This window comes from Camelina sativa, unplaced genomic scaffold (assembly GCF_000633955.1).
Source record: "Camelina sativa cultivar DH55 unplaced genomic scaffold, Cs unpScaffold00441, whole genome shotgun sequence".
NCBI lineage: Eukaryota > Viridiplantae > Streptophyta > Magnoliopsida > Brassicales > Brassicaceae > Camelina > Camelina sativa.
The window spans coordinates 120,513-141,553 of NW_010921701.1; the positions used below are offsets into that span (position 1 = coordinate 120,513).

The 21,041-nt window shown below is 35.7% G+C and overlaps 8 protein-coding genes across 8 annotated transcripts in view; 6 read left to right on the forward strand and 2 right to left on the reverse strand.

Moving 5' to 3' along the window:
• Window positions 1–1,523: 1,523 nt before the first annotated feature.
• On the forward strand, window positions 1,524–2,492 carry LOC104773104 (DUF724 domain-containing protein 3-like). The gene is made up of 2 exons (XM_010497653.1): window positions 1,524–1,578; window positions 1,702–2,492. Exons 1-2 carry the CDS (start codon window positions 1,524–1,526, stop codon window positions 2,490–2,492), a joined length of 846 nt encoding a protein of 281 aa, XP_010495955.1.
• A 429-nt stretch (window positions 2,493–2,921) lies between these two features.
• LOC104773081 (probable protein arginine N-methyltransferase 1.2) lies at window positions 2,922–5,020 on the reverse strand. The gene is made up of 9 exons (XM_010497633.2): window positions 4,787–5,020; window positions 4,674–4,684; window positions 4,427–4,582; window positions 4,268–4,331; window positions 4,029–4,171; window positions 3,840–3,927; window positions 3,626–3,741; window positions 3,381–3,531; window positions 2,922–3,297 (listed from the first exon to the last, which is right to left on the reverse strand). Exons 1-9 carry the CDS (start codon window positions 4,944–4,946, stop codon window positions 3,092–3,094), a joined length of 1,095 nt encoding a protein of 364 aa, XP_010495935.1. The 5' UTR covers window positions 4,947–5,020; the 3' UTR covers window positions 2,922–3,091.
• A 157-nt stretch (window positions 5,021–5,177) lies between these two features.
• LOC104773082 lies at window positions 5,178–6,677 on the forward strand. Its single transcript, XM_010497634.2, has 3 exons — window positions 5,178–5,252; window positions 5,699–5,902; window positions 6,319–6,677. Exons 2-3 carry the CDS (start codon window positions 5,721–5,723, stop codon window positions 6,503–6,505), a joined length of 369 nt encoding a protein of 122 aa, XP_010495936.1. The 5' UTR covers window positions 5,178–5,252; window positions 5,699–5,720; the 3' UTR covers window positions 6,506–6,677.
• A 437-nt stretch (window positions 6,678–7,114) lies between these two features.
• On the forward strand, window positions 7,115–8,704 carry LOC104773083 (phospholipase A2-beta-like; the record flags this gene model as incomplete). Its single annotated transcript, XM_010497635.2, has 4 exons — window positions 7,115–7,219; window positions 7,492–7,528; window positions 7,632–7,751; window positions 8,260–8,704. Coding segments are annotated over 4 exons (462 nt in total), but the record flags the coding sequence as incomplete, so codon positions are not given.
• A 4,389-nt stretch (window positions 8,705–13,093) lies between these two features.
• LOC104773084 lies at window positions 13,094–16,655 on the forward strand. The gene is made up of 7 exons (XM_010497637.2): window positions 13,094–13,134; window positions 13,340–13,472; window positions 13,596–13,699; window positions 13,801–13,975; window positions 14,058–14,192; window positions 14,283–14,523; window positions 14,606–16,655. The coding sequence occupies exons 1-7, from the start codon at window positions 13,094–13,096 to the stop codon at window positions 16,597–16,599; spliced, it is 2,823 nt and encodes a 940-aa protein (XP_010495939.1). The 3' UTR covers window positions 16,600–16,655.
• A 169-nt stretch (window positions 16,656–16,824) lies between these two features.
• Window positions 16,825–18,059, reverse strand: LOC104773085 (40S ribosomal protein S15a-2). The gene is made up of 3 exons (XM_010497638.2): window positions 17,875–18,059; window positions 17,202–17,362; window positions 16,825–17,112 (listed from the first exon to the last, which is right to left on the reverse strand). The coding sequence occupies exons 1-3, from the start codon at window positions 18,002–18,004 to the stop codon at window positions 17,014–17,016; spliced, it is 390 nt and encodes a 129-aa protein (XP_010495940.1). The 5' UTR covers window positions 18,005–18,059; the 3' UTR covers window positions 16,825–17,013.
• Window positions 18,060–18,175: 116 nt separating this feature from the next.
• LOC104773086 (60S ribosomal protein L28-1) lies at window positions 18,176–19,718 on the forward strand. Its single transcript, XM_010497639.2, has 4 exons — window positions 18,176–18,272; window positions 18,420–18,576; window positions 18,959–19,122; window positions 19,385–19,718. The coding sequence occupies exons 2-4, from the start codon at window positions 18,429–18,431 to the stop codon at window positions 19,502–19,504; spliced, it is 432 nt and encodes a 143-aa protein (XP_010495941.1). The 5' UTR covers window positions 18,176–18,272; window positions 18,420–18,428; the 3' UTR covers window positions 19,505–19,718.
• A 415-nt stretch (window positions 19,719–20,133) lies between these two features.
• The window catches only part of LOC104773088 (60S ribosomal protein L31-1), a 3,467-nt gene continuing 2,559 nt past the window's right edge, over window positions 20,134–21,041 (forward strand). The window contains exons 1-2 of the mRNA XM_010497641.2: window positions 20,134–20,312; window positions 20,766–21,024. Of these exons, the coding sequence (XP_010495943.1) occupies window positions 20,233–20,312; window positions 20,766–21,024 (339 nt within the window). The 5' untranslated portion in view covers window positions 20,134–20,232. The remainder of the gene's footprint in view (window positions 20,313–20,765; window positions 21,025–21,041) is intronic.

Below are 21,041 nucleotides of genomic sequence, written 5' to 3' on the forward strand. Positions count from 1 at the left end.
ATATCCCCCTTTGGCTCTCAAGGTTAGTAAATAGATCTGCCAAAAAGACTTGGAAAGCATAGCAAGAGATAAGATGTTGTTTTTATCCTAATCGCTTCATATAAATTCATGCTAAATTTTTGACATGTTACGAGATCTTTGGTCAAAGACCTACAGTAAGAGGCAAAGCCGATTGCAAAAAAAATCAGGGTTCCAAGATAAATGATAGCAAAAACCAAAACGTAAGACAAGATCTTTCATATTACTCGCACTCTATATTTTTCTTCTTTATAATGAGCACCCTCTATGGCTGTAAGATACATATCAATTCCATCATCAACCTAACCAAATAGAACAAAAGGCACATAAAAATGCTCAAAGCTATGATCAAGCTGTGGTTGCCATGAAATTATTTCTTTCATGGCAGCCATCCGACTTTCTAGTGAGAAGTCCTTTGAATTTAACGACATACTCATAACATTCATTAAAACAAATGATACAAGTGTTTATTCACTAAAAAAATGCCTTAGAAATCTCTGAAGCGAACAGAGGCAAAACATTTGAAAGAACAAACGTATACTACAACTTTGGCCTTGGAAACCTTGAGAATAGTAGAGAGCTTGCATCGAGTGTTACACTCAGTGCAAACTGGTCTACAGATAGACGTGTTGGAAACATATTCTGCTTCATATGGTATTACTGAACTTGGCCTTATATATGTGAATCCTCCTCCAACACATGAAATATGCAATATGACCCCACAATCACTGCATGTATAAAACCATTTCTTCGGATCCACTTCTGTCTCACAAGCTTCACACCAATATTTGCCATCTACACTACTTTCACCATAAGAGAGGACTAGAGGGTGATCGTCGTACCTATGCCTTATTACCTTTCTCGGTAGAAGAGCACACTTGAAATCCAAACTGAAGTCACACTCATCACAACTAAACCGTCCTGTCCTCCCACATTCACTACAGTGCTTGGGGTACTTATCGTTAGAATAGTATAAAGGATGAGGATGGCTTTCGTGCCATAACGGTTCTGAACTTGAACCGCACCGTACATCAACAGTCATATTATTCAGTGACTTGTACCTAAAACCGTTGAACCTCTGACTACAAAGATTACATGTAAACTCTTTGCATATAGAATTTGTGTCAAGTGTGAATGGGTTGGTTGTGGAACATATGCCTCTTCTTCCGAGGAATGTTAGCACATTTTTCGTGGAGAACGAAGCCACACTGCTTGCAACTATAGAAAGGTTCGGTACCAATCTGAAAGACACATGCTTGACATAGTTTCATTTCCTCTAGAATATTCCTCCCATGTTTGTTGATCATTTGTAAGTTATGTTCGTGGCTAAAATGTTTTGGAAGGAAACTCCACACCGGCTACAAGTGGACGACCGGCCATTTAGTAGCAGCTTGAGAGGATGGTCGGGATGAGAAGGGTGGTTGATTTGTGGTAAAGACTCAGCACACTCTTTATGAAACAAAGTTTTGTGACACCCCAATTCATTGCAACAGTAGCCTTTGTAAATGTATCCAAGATACCTACACCCTACACAAGGCTTCTCGAAAAAGCGTGTAAAAGGTAACAAAGGATGTTTGCGAATTGGTACCTCTACTTTCTCCATGGTGATTTACAAAATTCAAATCAAGCCCGAGCTGCTCTGCTTCAGAGTGATGGTCTTTTTTTTTCTTTCTTTTTAAAAAGTTCTTTCGTATCTGTTTAAAGAAGAAGATGGCGTGGAGCCTTTGAAAGAAGTAATCGATTTTCTGCACATAAGGCCACCACCACCAAGAGATGAGTATGAAGATTTTTCTGTTGGGGACAAGATTAATGCATTTTACAATGACGGCTGGTGGATAGGTTTTGTCATAGAGGGTATGAAGGGTGGAACAGTTGGTATACATTTTAGGCAAACAGGAGAAAAAATGCGGTTTGGAAGGCAGGGTCTTCGTCTGCATAAAGACTGGGTTAACGGTACCTGGCAGCTACCACCACTAAAAGGAGGGCAGATAAAGAGGGAAAAGACCGTTTCATGTAGTCGGAACGTGAGACCTAAGAAAGCAATCGAGAAGCAAGAGTTCAGCATTGGAACTCCAGTAGAAGTTAGCAGTGAGGAACAAGGATTTGAAGGTTCTTGGTTTCCTGCAAAACTTGTTGAATACAGAGGAAATGACAAATGCGTTGTAGAATATGATAACCTGAAAGCTGAAGACGGGAAGGAGCCTTTGAGAGAAGAGGTTAATGTTTCAGAGATAAGGCCTCAACCAGTAGAGCAGGTCATGGTTTGTCCATTCGAGAAGAATGACAAAGTTGATGCTTTGTATAATGATGGTTGGTGGGTCGGGGTGATTAGGAAGGTTCTTGCAAAGTCATCGTACCTGGTTTACTTCGAGAACACTCAAGAGATGCTAAAATTTCATCATTCTCAACTAAGGCTACATCAGGAATGGATAAATGGCAAGTGGATAACAAATTTTAAGTCTCAGAAGGCGTAATCGGGCTGGATAAAGGTGTAATTGGCATGGATAACACATCAGGATTTTAGGATTTTGGGATCTCAAGTTTTGTATTTTGGAGGTATTTGGATCCTTAGTCTTAACCCCGTCGTTCATTGCTATTGTAGATAATTGCAGTTATGATGCTTGACTAAAAGGCAAAAACCAGACCGGTTGATATTTTTATTGATTTCCCATATGAGAAAAAAAAAAAAAAAAAAAAACCCCACACCACGTGGAATGGTTCTTTTCCCATTGAGATTCACGACATATGAGACATTCGAGACAACTAAGTATGACGATGATGTACTTTCCAGGTTTCATTCACTTTTAATATTCTCAATGTTTCCATTATCTATCTTGTTGGTGAGCGGCCAAATCCTATTGTAAGTTGTAACATAAAAGCAGAATAGGTCTAGTATGTTATATCTTCTTCAGAGAAACCTGAAACCGTTAAAGTTAAGAAATTAAGGGAAGAAATTTCTGATTCATTTTGTTCTGAAACGTCATAACATAATGGAAACAATAGAATTACAAAATGAGAAATGTTCATCTCAGCTGAAAGATGATGGGGATTTCCTTTTCATCTGAGAGAGCTTCTAGCGCATTTTGTAGGAGTGGGTCCTTGAGATCTTGCAATGTTGGCCATTCAAAGAATAATTGAGCTTTATGTCAACGTCTCTGGGATTCTTTTTGTTTTGTGCAATTGTCATGCTTCCTGTGATTGTTTCACCCTCGCATATGGTTAACACATCTTCCAGGTACAGCACTGTTTGTTTCCAGTGTGTGGCCCGAGATTTTGGTCCTGCATTGCATGTTGTGGTTGTACTGTAAGTTCCAAACAAAGAAGTCGAGTAATCAGAAAACTTTGCAGGAAATAGTGTGAACCTGTTGAGAAACCCATCTTCTTGTGGCACATGGTGAATGCTACATCAAAGTAGGCTACAAGGGCATGGATATGGTCATTTCGTTGTGCGACTAGCGTAAATGGAGCTGTGAAGGAAGCATCTCCAGAAGCCATCTTAGAGATATCCATGGTCTTTATAGTAAACCAAAAAAAACAAATGGAATTTGCATTAGCTACAAGTAAGGGAATGAGATATAACTAACTACTCTAGTACAATCTCACTTACCTTGAGCAGCTTGCTATCAGTCACGATTTGGTTTCCATCTACCGTGTCAACAAGTGGTTCCGTAATTGCTCTTCTCTTGATGCATGACATGTCAAACCCATACACGTCTTCCCAGACTGTACAGGAAACGATTAGAGGCAAATCCGATAGCAAAAACTAAGGTTTCGAAGATAAAATTTCGCAAAAAGTAAGACGATCTTTCATATTTACTCACAGTCTACTTTGTCTTCTTTATAATGAGCATCCTCTATGGCTGTAAGATACAGAGAAGCTTTATCTGGTAGAACAATTCCACCATCAACCTAACCAAAAAAAGAACCAAAAAGCACACAAAAATGCTCAAAAACTATGATGAAGCCATGGTCGTCATAACTTAAACAAGGCGAGTAAAAATGTCACTTACAAGCCATTTATTGCGAGCATACAAGACGGTGTCGAGCATATTTTCATACAACAAAAAGTAACCCATCCACTCAGAGATAATCACATCCACTTTAAGAACTGGAAGTTCGATTTCCTCAATCTTCCCTTTCAAAACAGTTATAACTGCCAAAACAACCCAACCACTTGTTTCAGCCAACTACCATCAGATTATATAAACAATTTGAATAACACTCTAAAGTCTAAACACAACATACATACCATCTGAAAGTCCATTCGCCTTAACAATCTCCTTTGCAGTGTCAGCCATTTGAGAACACTCAACCTATTTAACAAATCACTTGTCAAATCACAATGTATATCCAAATCAATCAAGAGCAAATTTTGTGATTAAAGGAGAAGATAAAAAAAAAAACATACTGCGTAAACATGAGCTGCTCCTGCTTTAGCACAGAACAAAGACAAGATTCCAGTTCCAGCTCCAACATCAAGAACGATTTTGTCCTTGATAAGAAACTTGTTCTTGTAAATAACATCTTGATAACTCTTTGTCCTCACTACATCCTTTAACATTTCCTAATAATAGCAATAACAATCACCATACAAAACTCATTGCCTAGTTTCTTCAGACCAAAGGATACAAATATCAAAAAAGCAGGAGACTTACTTCATGAATACCTGAAAAAAATCAATGAATTTGGAAAACAGAGTAAGAACTTTGCGGAGAAGAAGAGAACATCAAGGAAGCAAATAAAAACATGAACTTTGAAGGATTGTTACCAAAATGGGAGTAAGAGTCGAAGTAGTAATCGGCGCTGGTAACGTCATCAGTAACATCTGCATTGTTGTCACCTCCATCGGACATTGACACATCAGCATCTTCGAAGTGGAACTTCGTCTCCTGAGTTTGTTCAGAGCCGTTGTTCTTCGTACTAGTCATCTTTGCGGCAGAGAGAGAGAGAGAGAGAGAGAGAGAGAGAGAGAGAGAGAGAGAGAGGGTTTTTAGAAGTGGAAACTAACAGATTCGAAGATTTAGGGTTTTAGGATTCGAATCTATTTGTACGGTTCTGTTTCAGCCGCCGGTTCAATTTTTTTAATCGACAAGACAAACCGGTCTGGTTTATACCGATTTAGTTCGGTTATTCTAATATAAGCTGAAATTAATTTTAGAAATAGGAGCAAAAAGAAGAAGAAGAGAATTTTAGGATTGTGACGCTGTTGGTGTGAGTGGCGAGCACGGCGGAAGGTACGGCAGCTTGCTCACGATCACCGATTCATTCTTCTTTTGATTTAGGTTTTTAGGATTCATGTTAATATCTTTCTAGAAGTTCTTCTTTCTTTTTGGATTTTGGTTTCTAGGGGTTTAAAAAGTGTGTTTTCTCTGTGATTTGAGTCTCAGATCTAATTTGCAATCTCTTCACTACGTAATGCTTTGTGGGTTTTGAATTGCTTAGTTCTTCTATTATTTGAACTCGGTGGATCTGTAGTTCTGGAATTGGGGATTAGGGTTTTAGTGATTAAGCTTTGATATGTGTGAATTTTATGAAAAGTCTTGTGCTTTTGGATGACTTGATTCTGAGAAAACATTCTTTTCAATTTCCGTGTTAATTGATGAGCTAATCTATCTTCCTTAAGTTTGATTTCTGACTCTAAACTGGTAAAAAGCTAAACTGGGTTTCTGTAATTTTGAAGGACTCTGTGATTGTGAAACAACATGGCATCAAAATTGATACAACTTCAGTCAAAGGCATGTCAGGCTTCAAAGTTTGTGACCAGGCATGGGAGTTCCTACTACAAGCAATTGTTGGAGCAGAACAAGCAATTCATTCAAGAGCCTGCATCTATTGAGAAGTGCAACGAATTGTCTAAGCAATTGCTCTACACTCGTCTTGCTAGGTCATTACCTTTTCTTTCTCTCTTTTTCTCTAAGCATGTTTCCAAGGGCCATGCTCTAGCCTCTAGAGTCAGTGTTGTTGAGATTTTTTTTTTTCTCTGACTATAATATCTTTTATGTATACTTTTGAAACATTAATCTTTGCATTACTTGCGAGTAGTTAGCCTTTTTTTGCGTTATAGACTTTGATAGAACTGAAAAAGATATGCTTGAGAACTTTGGTGTTATCTTCTAGTAATTTTTGTCCTCGATGGAATTAAGCTGGTAAATCCCTGATGATTCGGTTAGTGTCTGTGTCTGTCATGTTTTTACAGTCCTGATTACACAACTCATGATCCACAGTGTGTCTTAGCTATTACTTTTGTAGGAATTTGGCTTTTGGTAATTTGCTAATACTCACTCTTGTTACGAATTACAGCATTCCAGGGCGCTACGAAACATTTAGGAAAGAAGTAGAGTACGCAAAGAACTTAATGAAGAACAGAGCGAATCTGAAGGTGGAAGATGTAGGGATCGGTGCATTGTTTGGCTTAGAATGCTTTGCTTGGTTTTGCGCGGGTGAAATCGTCGGCAGAGGATTCACTTTCACCGGCTACTACCCTTGAAATTGAGACAACAGCAATGTCGTCGGCAGAGGATTCACTTTCATAGCTTGTAACTCCCTTCCATATGATTCCTCACTGAACTATATATACTTCCTCGAATCCATTTATATTTTCAGTCTTTTCCTGAAACAGAAGTTTTGGAGCTAAGGAAAAAAAAACCCATTTTGGTAAAGCTCTTAATAAAAGAAATTGAGAAAAATGCATTTGATACAAAGATTCTTCTTTAGTTTTTTTGTAAAATTTTTACGCATCAGAGAATTTTAACTTTTTATATATCAAGTGGTTGTGAATAACCGAATAGCTTTTCAAAAATAAGAATGATTGAAAAAAGAATTACCAAAAAAAAAAAAGATAGAAAAAATGTAATTGGTGAAATAAAAACAAATATTTTACAAGAAAGTACAAAATATAAATATTTAATACATTTATTTTGAATTGACTCAAGATAATATATTAATTTAGCTCAAAATCTCAGCGACAAAATATTCAAAAAAAAAAATTAAAAAAAAAATCGAGGACCAATGAGATCTTAAGGAGACCCAATTGGAACTTTGGCTATCATAATCCGAAACCTTAGCGAAGAAGACAACGAACGATTTACCCTAAAACATCTACGAGACGACGACGGTGATTATTCGCACTTCTCTGATGCGTTTCGCGGCGGCTTTCTTCGTCACTGTCTTCGTCGTCCTCTTCGGTGTCGTTCGCAGCGAGGTTCGAATTTGGTTCTCTGTGTTTTCTCTGTGAATCTTTAGTTTCCATAATTAGACATAAAGGAATCACATTCTTGTGGAATTAGCTTAGCACATTGTCTTAATTTGAAACCCTGCCAAAAAATCTGATTTTGCTAATTTCACTTGCCTCTGCTGATTTCTGAGAGAAAACTCAACACTTTAATGTGTTTTTTGGTCTGTGTTTTATTGTTTCTTGTAATAATTTCAAATTATGAATTATTTTTGTGTTGTTGTTGAATCAAATTGTTACAGGAATGTACAAGAAGATGCATTGCACAGAATTGTGACAGTAAGATTACATTTTTTTTTCTCAAGTTTCCCTTTGGTTTTTTATGATTAGTTTTTTTAGCTTACTCAAATGTATGTTTTATATCTTTTTTTTTTCTTTTCAGCTCTCTCTATTCGATATGGGAAGTATTGTGGGATTGGACATTCTGGTTGTCCTGGTGAGGAGCCTTGTGATGATCTTGATGCTTGTTGTATGGTCCATGACAGTTGTGTTGAGTCAAAAGGTACTATATCAATCAAGAACTTCGAATCCTTTACCGCTCTGTTTTACATCCATCTGCACGAAAAGGGTTCATGTCCCAGGAATTGAGATGTAGTTTTGGTATTATCACCTTGTAAAGTTCACGTTTGCCAAAATTGGTTTTAGTTTTGTAACCCGGCAGAAGAATGATATGCCCATTAGGCCTCTGTTAATAGAGTGAGATAAACTGACATTAACATCTGTAACTACAGATTCCGTATGAATGTAACTTGGCTTGATTAGACCTTATACCTGAGAACCATCAGGCTCTGATGATCTTTAAGTGACTCTACTGCTTTAGGGATCTTAACTTCTCATCTTTTGTTTGCCTTGTTGCATTGAGTGGTCATAGCTTTAGAGATTTGAAACATATTACCATGTTTCATTCTTCTTAAGCTATATAAGTCTTGATGGAGTCAAATGCTAAATATTTGGTCTTGAATTGTCATGCTTACGCTGAAACCTTTTCGTATTTGTTTCCCATTTTTCAGGTATGACTAACATAAGCTGCCATAAGAAGTTCCAGCGATGCGTTAGCAGGCTAAGCAAAGCAATAAAACAGTCCAAAAACAAAAAGGTTGGGTTTTCCACCCAATGCCCTTATTCAGTAGTCATACCTACAGTGAATCAAGGAATGGATATTGGGATCTTATTCAGTCAGTTAGGTAATGATATGAAAGTAGAGCTCTGAGTTTTGCTGTTCTCATATATACTCTGGTCTTGGAGGCATCACATTGGTGTTGGAACTTGGAACTAAAGCTTACCTCATAATATTTTTTTACTGATTGATGATAACCTTAATTATTGCAATTGCATGTCAATGATAGATTTTAGCTTAAGTCAAACACCATTGAATGATTTAACATGTAAATCTTGGATGCATGTATGAAGCAATGGCACTACGTGAATTTATGCTATATACTAAGCAAATTTTGATCGGAAACTCTTCTTTACTCTTTTGTTACAATCAACAAAAGAAACTTTAGTTACAATTCTACTTCTCTATCAAGCGATAAAGAAGCTAAGTAGAAGCCTCATTAAGATTTTGTGTCACCGAAGACGTTGTTCCAACCTTATGCACGTTCTTCTACTTCTTTATCAAACTCCACAATCACGAGATCCTCGAATTCAGAGGGTTTCGAGTACACATAGCCGCTATTTCATCATCATAAAACATAGTCGCGAAATCTGCCAATTCATGGAGCTTCTACCACAGCTTTTCATGTCATATGTCGTCATTAATTGTGATCGGACCTAAACTCGAATTATAATAGCTAGCGTGGGTAAGAAGTAAATTAGATAGATAAAGAGAACGGGAATGAGAAAGAAAGAGCTGTAGTCAATCTTAGGCAAAGATTTTTATCATTTTCCTCTGTTCATTAGCTTAGCACAAAAGTTTTGTTTTCTTTTTTTGGGTAAGAAGCTTAGTACAAAAGTTTAGCTATTGTAATTACTAATTATATATTATTGAGTGTTCCTTCTTCATTTCACACTCTTAATAGATACAGTATATACTTTGATTGATTATCTTAAAAACTAAAACATAGATAAATTTTTACAAAAAGTCTCATTCTATATTTCCAATGTGTTGTTATGCTAAAAATTCTAATTTACCCCTAAACCCAAAGTTCATTTCATTAATTTATATTATTAACTACTTATTAAATAGGGACAAACATGTATAATTTAATTTTTTCTTAATTTGTGTGAAATGTGTCAAAATAACACTCTTTGTTAAACAGAGAGATTATTATTTAATAAATAAAACTAATTAGATTAACAAACAAAAACTTAATTAAAGGCACTCTTGATGGTCTTTAGAAGTTGGAGTTGGTGAAGAATATGATCCTAAACCCTGGCCTCCCCTAGAAGAAATGGGTCTTGCATTCTTCTGTGTAGAGATGTTTGACGTCTATGTTGACCAAGTTTTTGATTGGTATCAACAACTTCCAAGTTTCATAAATAGCTGCTTTTTCCAAAGCCTTCATCAGGGAAGTGACCGAAACCCATCTGGGTTGTTGTATGTCATCCTAAATGCTCCAAGTTCAGAATTTCGCCGCCCCACTGTGCGTATGTTGCGTGATCAGTCAATGTTTGTAATATCTCTGATGGCCAATATCCTACTATTGTCATTATAATTTGATGACTCCACCAAATAAACTATATGTTTTTAGAGAGATCATAGACTGTTTATATAACACATTGTTTTGTGTCTTCCCTACTCGTGTTTCTTCTTTAACCTAACTAAGAAAAAGAAACTCATAATCTAAAAAGGGTTATAGTTGTACATAAAAACATAAATATAAAATTACTTTTTTTTATCATTTTCTAAAAAAATTCTTAATTTTTTCTTATGTTTTGCTTAAATTTTGCTCATAATTTTTTAAATTACAATATATTTTATTTCAAATTAGATAATCATATCATAATCTTCATAGTATATTATAGCACACTTAACAAAACATCTCGTGGTCCTACACAAACAACCCACAACAAAATTATGTTTTAATACTATGTTTAGCATTTTGGTAGCTCACATATTATTGGTCTTAAAACTATCAAAAATAGTTACATAGTTATAAGATATAATATAATTCTTTTTGTAAGAAAACATCATACCTATGGCTGCTAAAACATTGTTGTCACATAACTAAATTGTCAATATTATTACAAGAAAAATTAAGGTGACTAGAACCAACAAAACATAGATAAAGTTCAAACTTATAGCGTAAAACATAGATAAATGAATCCAAACATAAAATTATTACATCTATATATACATTTTTTAAATACATTTTGGGTTCTACCCTTTTTATTTGTACTTATTTAAAAACTTATTTACAATTTTAATCCCTAACAAATTTCCAAAAATAGTATTACTTCAGATTTTTGTTTCCTAAATATTTTACATTCCATTTCAACTAAAAAAAACTTACAAAAATCAATATGAAAACAGAAACTATGATATATTTAACCACACCTTCTATTGTGTTTTGAATATAAAATTTTGTGGTTAAATATATCATAGTTTAACATTTATGGTTTAACAAAATGGGAATCAAATTGTTGTTTTCTCACCGGATGTGATTGCTCGAGGCGGGTTCTCTGGTATATTTCCAGATTCCAGTATTCAAACATATCAGTTGGTGAATTTAACAACTTCCATTTTGTTGATTCCCATTTTGTTAAACAATGATATATTATATATGTTGAACAATTTAAAAGAAAACAACAATTTGATTCCCATTTTGTTTTCCAAAAACCTGTGAGCTCTGATTTTTAACGTAAGAAGAACTTCGACTCACATTTATTTAAATATTATAATTAATATGTATAAACTTAATAAAATTTTAAAATATTACGAATATGTAAAATTAAAAAAGTTTAGAATACTATATAATATGGTTATATAGTAGATGAGTTAAAAAGAGAACATGTTGGAATTAATAAAATATCATTAAATTTGTGCTAACGCGGGTTAAATCCTTATTTTATTATTTGTCCACTACTAATATTAGAATATTTGACATATAAAATTAAGTTGATTTAACTAAGATTGTGTAAAATAATTAAATCATTAGGAAAATATGACTTAATCACAGCGTATAAATTACTTATTATGTATTTAGATCCCCTATTTTTTGTTTTAATAATTAAAAATCAAAATAGAATCTCAAACACTAAACATAACAAACTAAATATAACAAACAAATGGTAATGACGTGTATTGCAAGTTAAAAAGTTAATATAAAAAAATAGAGTTATTCCTCTATTTACAAAACATCAAATATTTAACCAATAAAATATAAAATATAAATTATAAGAAAATTAATATAAACATAAAATATAAAAAACAAATTATATGCATGCGATGTAGCACAGATTAAAATCTAGTATTATACAATATTTCTAATCTATATGAAACTTCTATCAATATCTTTAAAGTTCTGTAATAATTATTTTTTGTTTTTAAACTATTTAATTTATTTTATGAACTTTGGTTATATATAAGTGGATGGATATTGATAAGATAAAGAACCCAAATTAAAACAATATTCAAAATCATCCAAATAGTATTAGGGGTTGGACTTGGATAATGTATAATTCCAAGAAACGATATAACAAAAGATATAGATCATATAAATCCCCTTTATAATAAAACGGAAGTACACAACATTATTTTGGTAGACTTTATAATTTTAATAAATGGTTACAAATAGGTTATACATAGATTATAAATTAATCCATATATTAATTGTAACAAATAAAATCTTAATTGTAACAGAAAATCTTAAACAAGTTATTCCAAATTGATAGTTCATGGATATTCCAAACTTTATTTTCGGAAGATCACATATATGGTTCCAAATATCTAGAATCACAATATTACCAATTTATTTTTCACGATTTTATTCATAAACCACATCAATAAAAAAGTTATTAAAGGGATAAAAATATATTCTCAATCATAAAAAAGAATCAAATCTCGCTAATTTAACAAGATTAATGTGATCTTCGGGATCGTATTCAGAAATTAAAAATTAAACCTTAATGCTAGATTAGGACCGTGCTAGAGCACGGGTTGAAATCCCTTTTATTTATATTAAAATTTTAGAATAAAATATAATTTATATAATTGATTTTAAAAGTTTTTAAGGTCCTAATCTAGCATTAATCGTGATCTTCGGAATCATATATTAATATAAATAAAAAGAATTTCAACCTGTGTCCTAATCTAAACTAAATTAAAATGTATACATGGTTATATTTATTTAATTTAAAATCAAAATAGATTCTTAATACATCAATGTCCTTTGACCAAAAAAAAAAACATGTTAATGTCCAAAGGAAACATAAAAATTCAAACGGAAAGTTTGAAAGTAAATAATCTTATGCACTTTCCAATAAATCAAATATATGTAGTTCCTACCAAAAAATAAATCATATAGTATATAGAAAGAATATTAAAGTCAGTCCACGGTATGTATCTATTTCGTGGAACGTGCACCGCTACACAGAGGATCCTTCCTTTAACATATATAGTAATGGTTTCGCGCAGACTCCAACCTAATTAATTTTAATATTTTAATTTCTTTCTTCATCTTCTTCTTCTTCTTCTTCTTCTTCTTCCTCTATATATCAAATCTTTTTACGTTTCTTCTTTGGTTATAGGTCCCCGCGAATAATTCCATTCTTTTCAGATCATAGATTAGATTTGCGTCTCACCCAATTTCACAAGCCAATAAACCCTAATAATTTAGTGATCTACCTGATTCGATCAAAGTTCCGATTTTTTTTTCTTCTTCTGCTAAAATATAGTTTTCCATGAAGAAGGTTCTTAATCGAGGTTTTAAGCCTGCTAAATGGTAAAACTCGATTATGGGTCTCTTTATTATTCTTTCTATCTCCTGTGTTGTTTCAGATTATGTTACAACAACACATGTTTAGATTCTATTTATGACCGAACCTTTTTGGTTTCAGATCATCGGTTGTTTTTTTTGGTTTTGATTTATATATTTTGTTGGGTTCTTGTGTGTATGTGTGTTGATTTATTGTTTTGATGCAATGCAGCAAGACAGCTATGCAGATGGCGAATTCACGGCTCAAGATACTCAAGAACAAAAAGGAGATTCAGATTAAACAGCTTAGGAGAGAATTAGCTCAATTGCTCGAGTCTGGACATACCCCTACTGCTCGAATTCGGGTAAACCAATCTTCAAAATTTGGGAATGTGGCAACTTTTTTTAAGTATTATAGAATTTTGAGTTTCACTTGTTTGTTTGTTGATGGAAATTGGGAATGTGGTTTATGTTTTTAATTCTATCAGGTGGAACATGTGGTTAGGGAAGAGAAGACAATGGCTGCTTATGAGCTCATTGCCATATATTGTGAACTTCTTGTTGTTCGTTTGGGTGTTATCGAGTCTCAAAAGTAAGAAAGATTTGAGCTTTGACAACTCTTCATTCATTGATGTTGTGTTTGTTTTTTTCTCAATGTTTAATGTATTGATCGTTTGTGATATTGTACTTCAGGAACTGCCCCATTGATTTGAAAGAAGCTGTATCGAGTGTCTTATTTGCTTCCCAGAGGTTATTATCAGATGTCCCTGAGCTCTCAGAAATCGTTAAGCAATTCACTACCAAGTACGGGAAGGATTTTGCTACGTCTGCTATTGAGTTGCGTCCAGATTCTGGTGTGAGTCGCCTGGTAAGTGTCTGCGTCTTCTTTAATCTTTGATGGTGGTTTTGTATCTATGAACCTTTCTTGATTGTGATTGCTATCTTTCTAGTTGGTGGAAAGATTGTCTGCCAAAGCCCCCGATGGTCCAACTAAGGTCAAAATTTTGATGGCAATCGCTGAGGAGCATAATGTCGTCTGGGAGGCACAATCTTTTGTTGAACCAGATCCAAAAGATGCGCTGTTGGTACGTGTAGTCACATTTCAGTGTAAAGGCATCAGTTTTTATATCTACTTGCTAGTGTTAACCGTAACGTTTACTTTGCTTTTCTTTTAGAGTGGAGCAAGCTCGTTTCAGCCAGCGAGTAGCATGAACATGGATTCATCTATAAAATCAAACAAGGAACAGCCTCCAAACGTTCAAGCTCCAGCTACTGTCAATGCTCAACAGGGATCAACTCAAAGACATCATTCCCCAGAGAACTCGTATGCAAATGGTGGAAGATCTTCAAGCCAAAGCAATAATGTTACTTCTGGGAAGGCTGATGACTACTATCATCCAGATCCAAGACCTTCTCGTAAGCGTTGTGTCTTTTCTGCTGTTTCTGTATTTGTTTTTTGATCGAATCATTTAACGGAGTTGTTTTTTTTGTTTGACAGGTTCTAGGACTGATGAAGGAGAGTGTAGAAACCCAAATCATGGCTATGAAAATTCATCTTCAAGAGGTAATCATAGGTGGGAAACAGAATTTGTTGATTCTACAGATGCTGCACGTGCCGCTGCTGAAGCTGCTGAGAGAGCAAGTTTCGCTGCAAGAGCAGCTGCTAAACTCTCGAGCAAAGAAAGGATGACGAGGCAGGATACATCGGAGTCGCATATATCCTCTGCATCTGTAAATCTTAGAAACGAGCCGTCACATGGACGTAACAGATCGAATGTACAAAGTGAAAGCTTTCCTGAAGAACAACATTTCTCCCTAAGACGAAATAATAGGATGCAGTATGAAAATATGGACAGAACCCGGCAAGATAGATATGATAGGGCAAAGGAATCTGATGTTCCTCTTGTACATCAGCCATCAGATAGACATCCCCTGGAGATTTCGAGAAATAACGGTTCCTTCGGTGAAAAAAGTAGAGAGAAGCAGCCAAGCAAGGATGAGACGGATTTGAATTCTGGTCACCCTGAAGATGTTTACCTCATGAAGCAGTCAAGCCGGACTTCATCGCATTCACACTCGAGCAATTATTCTGATGAGAATGTCAATGGCTCAGATTATATAAAGTCACCGAGCATTGTGGAGGAAAACATTTTTGCCACTTATGATGATCACCGATCTCAAAGCAACTTTAAAGATACAGACACCCATTATCATGGACATGATGATGATGCAGCTGCGGATACTTATGATGACTATAGTTCATTTTTTGATAAACCTAAATTCGACGCTGAAGATAATCATTATCAAGATGAAATTGATCATGGTGTGGGGTTCTCATTGCTTGGCAGCAAAACATCTGCGTCAGCAGCTTCTTGGAGCTTCAAAGGAGACCATAGTAAGTCTCATGAAGAACACAGCTCACAAGTTTACCAAGAGAACACAAGTTCCCCATTATTTGATGATGTCTCTGCAAGTCCTCCGGCTGCTTACCATGAGCCTGATCCACATACCAGGTTTGACGATTATGGTCCAGATTCAGAAAGCGACAGTGATCAGCCAAAACATAGAGGCAAAGTTTCTGGAGATGTGCATGAGAAGAAGGGGAATCTGACGTCTGATCGATCTCAGGAATTTAAAGTCTCTGATTCTGCTGGACACGAATTTTTCCCTTTAGACACAGAAGAACACAAAGATAATTCGAGGACACGAGAAGAATCAGATTCAGAGTCAGAACCTCAGCTTGGTCTGAGGCTTGGAGCTTTGGCCGGTGGATTTAGGAACAAAAAGACACTCCCACCTTATAGAATTAGTCCGGCATTGTCCAACTCTGAAAAGGAGTATATCCAAACCGATGATTCTGGTCAGTCTAGCAGAAAAGATCATTACAGTAAGAAAGAAAGTAACACCGAGATGAGACCAAGTTTTCTGCCTCCTCATCCATCTTCTAGTGATGAAGACGACTCAGACATGCAACTTCCAGGAAGAACAGAAACAAAATCTGATTCCTTATTTAGTCATTCCCGTGCCGATCAGGATGACTTGGAGGAAGAAAAACTCCCAACTCGATCTTCTTCAAGAAGTCAAGAGAGGACTCATAAGCCATCAACGGGAATGAGAGATTACAAGAGAACGAACTTCAAGATGCCAGTTTCAGCATCCTCTGAAGACGACGAAGACATGGAAAGAGAGGCTGCACGCATCAATGTCAAGCCAAATAAACCAACCGGGTTCTCTCTAAGGACAAATGGCCAAGCAAAAGCTCATGAGAAACATTCGTTCCCTGTGACAACGAAGAAAACTGACAAAGAGCCTCATGATCAGCCATCTCCAAGGCACCAGACAGTAACTTCAAGCCCTGTTCCACAAACTGTAAAATCACCGGATCCAGAAACCCCATCAAGGGAGAGAGCTAGTCACGTTCATCCCAACCTCCCAGAATATGACGATATCTTTGCAAGGCTCGGGGCCCTTCGTGCTTCTAATCGACGCTAAATCTACCCATCTTGTCCATCTGTTCATATATATATATATATATATATTCTTTGCCACTGAGATCAGTCCCCACTCATTCTTTACTCATGACTGAATTTGATATTCTTACACATTGACATTATACAGATTGAAGCAGTGATATGATTCTGCTATGTCTTGATTGGTTTCTTTGTCTGTTTTATTTTTCGTGTGTATAGACGGAATAGGAAATAACTATTTGTGAAGGAAGAAAATGATTTTACAATAACATTTCAGAAATGTTGTCACAATAGAAATAAAAATTTGTCCAAATTGCAGTGCAAGAAACAAACAAACAATGTGAACAAAGCCAGGCAAATGTCTCATGTTCACACAGGATTTCGACATGTCAAAGTCCCTTCATTAGAGTTTGTTTCCGTATTCGATATCGGCGATTCAATGAAAGAAGCCAAGAACCTGACCACCCACATTCCGTTTAATAGCCTCTTCATGGTCCAAAATGCCATCAGGAGTTGTAATCACAACATAACCCCACTGCATATATAACAAATTAGAGAAGAAGGTTCAAGTTACTGCTACTATATTTTATTAGTTGCATATTCGAAAGTAGTATAAAACCGGACCTGGCGTGTTGGAAGTGTGCGTTCTGTGTATTGCCCAATCTCGTTTGCCTTGACGTCCTGCCTGTAAGTGAGAGCTTTGCAATCATTAACCCTTCCTTGTAGATCAACAGTTATTCTTCCAACTCTGTGTGGATCATGAACTTGAAAGTTCTTTATGTACCCTATACATAAAACATACATTTTGTAAACTAAGAGACAATTACCCGATTCTGTAAACGCAGTTTGAGCATATCAATGCTACTTAACTATCAACTTTTAAGAGAACTACTTAAAATTCTTGACTAAAATACTCAAAACAGACACAAGCGCAAATTAAACTATGAGACTTGGAAAAGGATATATGCCTTTCTTCAACCATAGATCAAGATGTGAAGTATCCATAAGAGTAAAAGAGAAAACTTTGCAATCCTCTTGCAATCAACCAAGAACAAAACTTTATCTTTGGACAATGCCTGCTTGAGCTATACGTGTTAGGATCAGATTAAGGACTACCAATAGAGATCAGAGACTATAATATTAATCACAGGACTAAATAGATACTTTACCACAAAGTGACTGAAACCAATGTCGATGGAAACTGATAAATCTAAACAAGTATATGGACGAACAGGGAGATGAAACTGAAACCCAATTGGACCAGAACAAAGCACAAGTAAAAAACAAAAAATGTAACCTTTCTCCTTCATGATTTTAAGAAACGAAGACATTACAGTAGAGACAGGCTTCAACTCCACCGAAGCTTTCCCTCGCTTCTCCGCATTCACAATCGTTCTCAACGCATCGTTCAGTATTCTCCTCCCCATTGTTACAAATTCGACTATCGAATGATCGATCTAACCTCAGTAGAGCAAATGGGTTTTAGTTTTCAACGTTTCTCAAACTAGTAGTGGCATTTATCGATATTCCTATTAACTTTAGGGGTATTTTAGTCTTTACACAAATAATACACAAGCTAGGGTTTTATCATTTTCTGAGGTCATATATAAATATAGCTCCATCGTCTTCTAACAAAAGCTCCGGCGCCACCATTAAAAAACCAAGTCTCTCTATCTCTCTCAGCGAAATCGCACGGTGAGCTTAATAGATCCTTTCTCAGTTGTTGTCGTTTCTATCAGTCAGATCTATTACGGCCGTGCTCCTTTAGTGATTCGATCTGTTCATCTTATCTGTATTATAGATTGATTAATTAGTAGTATCCTTGCTTGGTTGATTTGGTAGGGTTTAGAAATGGCGACAGTTCCAGGACAATTGATCTGGGAGATCGTGAAGAAGAACAACTGTTTCTTGGTGAAACAGTTCGGTAGAGGAAACTCCAAGGTTCAATTCAGCAAGGAGACTAACAATCTCGCCAACGTTCACTCCTACAAGCACTCTGGTATATCCTTTTTACACTTGTAAACATAGTGATGCCTTTACATTATGCTCTGGTTGATTGTTTCAGTCTATTGGATTGGGAATTAAAAGTATGCCGTTTGAGATTGGCATATGCACTATGTAGAAGATGTATGCGTCTGGATTCTCAAATATAAGATTATGTTACTGTAATGTATGGTTTGGAGACTTGCGAAATGCGATTTGTTTCATAGAATGTAGTCATTTTAGAATCTGTTGATTGAGAATCTTGTTACATAAACTAAATGTGTTGTTTGAAATTGAAGTCTGTCTAGCTATTTAATGTTTTGTAATAGATTTGTGACTGGATTCTTGAATACAAGATTGAAATTGTCTGAGATGAATCTTTTCAATGTGGGATTCAGGTCTTGCAAACAAGAAGACTGTGACCATCCAGGCCGCTGGCAAGGATCAAGCTGTTGTGCTCGCCACCACCAAGACCAAGAAGCAGAACAAGCCTAAGCTCTCTGTCAACAAGTCTGTCCTGAAGAAGGAATTCCCCAGGATGTCCAAGGCTGTTGCTAACCAGGTATTATTCAATTTTTTACCACTGTTGATATTTGTTTCTAAGTTTATGGTGTGCTTATGGTTACAGCTCTGAGATCTAGAATATGTTTGTGTTCTTTACTCAACTTGTGAGTGGAGAGTTAATGTGTAATTTGCATGTTGAATAGATATTAGGATATTTTTTTCTAAGCAAACATTATAAGCTAGACAGTGTAGAAGCCTTAGAAGGCCTTGTGCTTTGATGGTGATCTAAACAAATCTGTTGTCTGAAATGAATTATATAGGTGGTGGACAACTACTACAGGCCAGACTTGAAGAAAGCAGCTCTTGCTAGACTCAGTGTCATCAGCAAAGGCCTTAGGGTTGCTAAGTCCGGTGCCAAGCAAAGAAACAGACAAGCTTAAGCTTAAGTTTTTTTTTTTCCCAAAACATGTTTTTTTGAAGTAAGAGATTTTTGCTGAACAGGTTTATCTAAGTTATTTTGTTGAAGTTGAACCATAACGCTATGCACCTCCTTTTCAGTATCCCTTTTCAAAAGGAGTTAGATGTTTTCCGTATTATGCTCATGTTTCTTTTGTTCCTGTGTTCCATTTTATTAGATCTTTTTTATCGAATCAAGAGTTTGCTTAAGTCTCAATTCTAGGTTTTATAATAAATCGAATGATCTGAGTCTTTGCTGATCTGAAATGATATGATCTGAATAATCAAATCTTAAGATACATACAAATTATTCATTGATGAAGTTGTAAAGCCAATAAGTTATTAAGAAACCTATACTATATGGACACATAAACTGAAATCTCAAATGCACAAACCCTAATGATTCGAGTTGCATCAATATGTGATTAGTAGTATATTTTTGATTTTAGATGCTGACTTTTTTCCCTTTAGATCTCATCAAGAAATGCAAATTTAATTATAAGTTGAAATAAAAGGCCTATCTTAGCATATATCTCGTACTTTAAGAGTCCCTTAGGCCCATAATCGGCCCAAATTTATATCATACGGAAACTTTATATTAGGGTTTTCTTTAACAGAGGTTAATTTCGTCTCTCGCTCGATCTGGTGCCGTCTCCAACTCCATTTCTTTTGAAGTGTGAGAGAAAGAAAGACAGAGGCAGAGATCGAAGAAATGGAGAAAGGTAAGGGAAGAAAGGAGGAGGTCGTTACGAGGGAGTATACTATCAATCTCCACAGGCGTCTCCATAGCTGGTAAATCCCCAAGCTTCCATACTTGTGTGTTTCTACTTTTCAATCTCTCGTTTCCGGATTTCTTGAGTTCGTTCTGGGTTTAGTTGATAATGATTAGACTCAAGTTGCAATTCTTAGTTAGGGATGTGTGAAGACTCAAGAGCTTGGATTAAACAATGCTTTCGCTCTCTGTTTATTTACACAATGCTAATGAATGTTTCATTTTTTTATCTACGGATTTGATTTTGTACAACTCCATTGAATATACTTGTGAATCATTTGATCACCTTGGATTCAGAATGTTTCGAATCCTTGTAGAAGAAGAAGATTAGGCTTTAGATGAGAGTAATGTTTTAGTTGTGTTCCTTTGATTTTGTGTAACTGTTTGCTTGTTGCTTGTCACTATTGATCTTGTGGTTTTAGTAATGCTAAATACTCAGTGTGGTTTTTGATCATTTGAAATAAATGTAACAGCACATTCAAGAAGAAGGCACCCAATGCCATTAAAGAGATCAGGAAGTTTGCATTGAAAGCAATGGGAACAAAGGACGTTAGAGTCGATGTTAAACTCAACAAGCAGATATGGAGCAAAGGTATCCGAGGCCCCCCGAGGAGAATCAGAATCCGTGTTGCCCGTAAGAGAAACGACGATGAAGATGCCAAGGAAGAGTTCTTCTCTCTCGTCACTGTCGCTGAGGTTCCAGCTGAAGGACTATCTGGTTTGGGCACTAAGGTCATCGAGGAAGACGA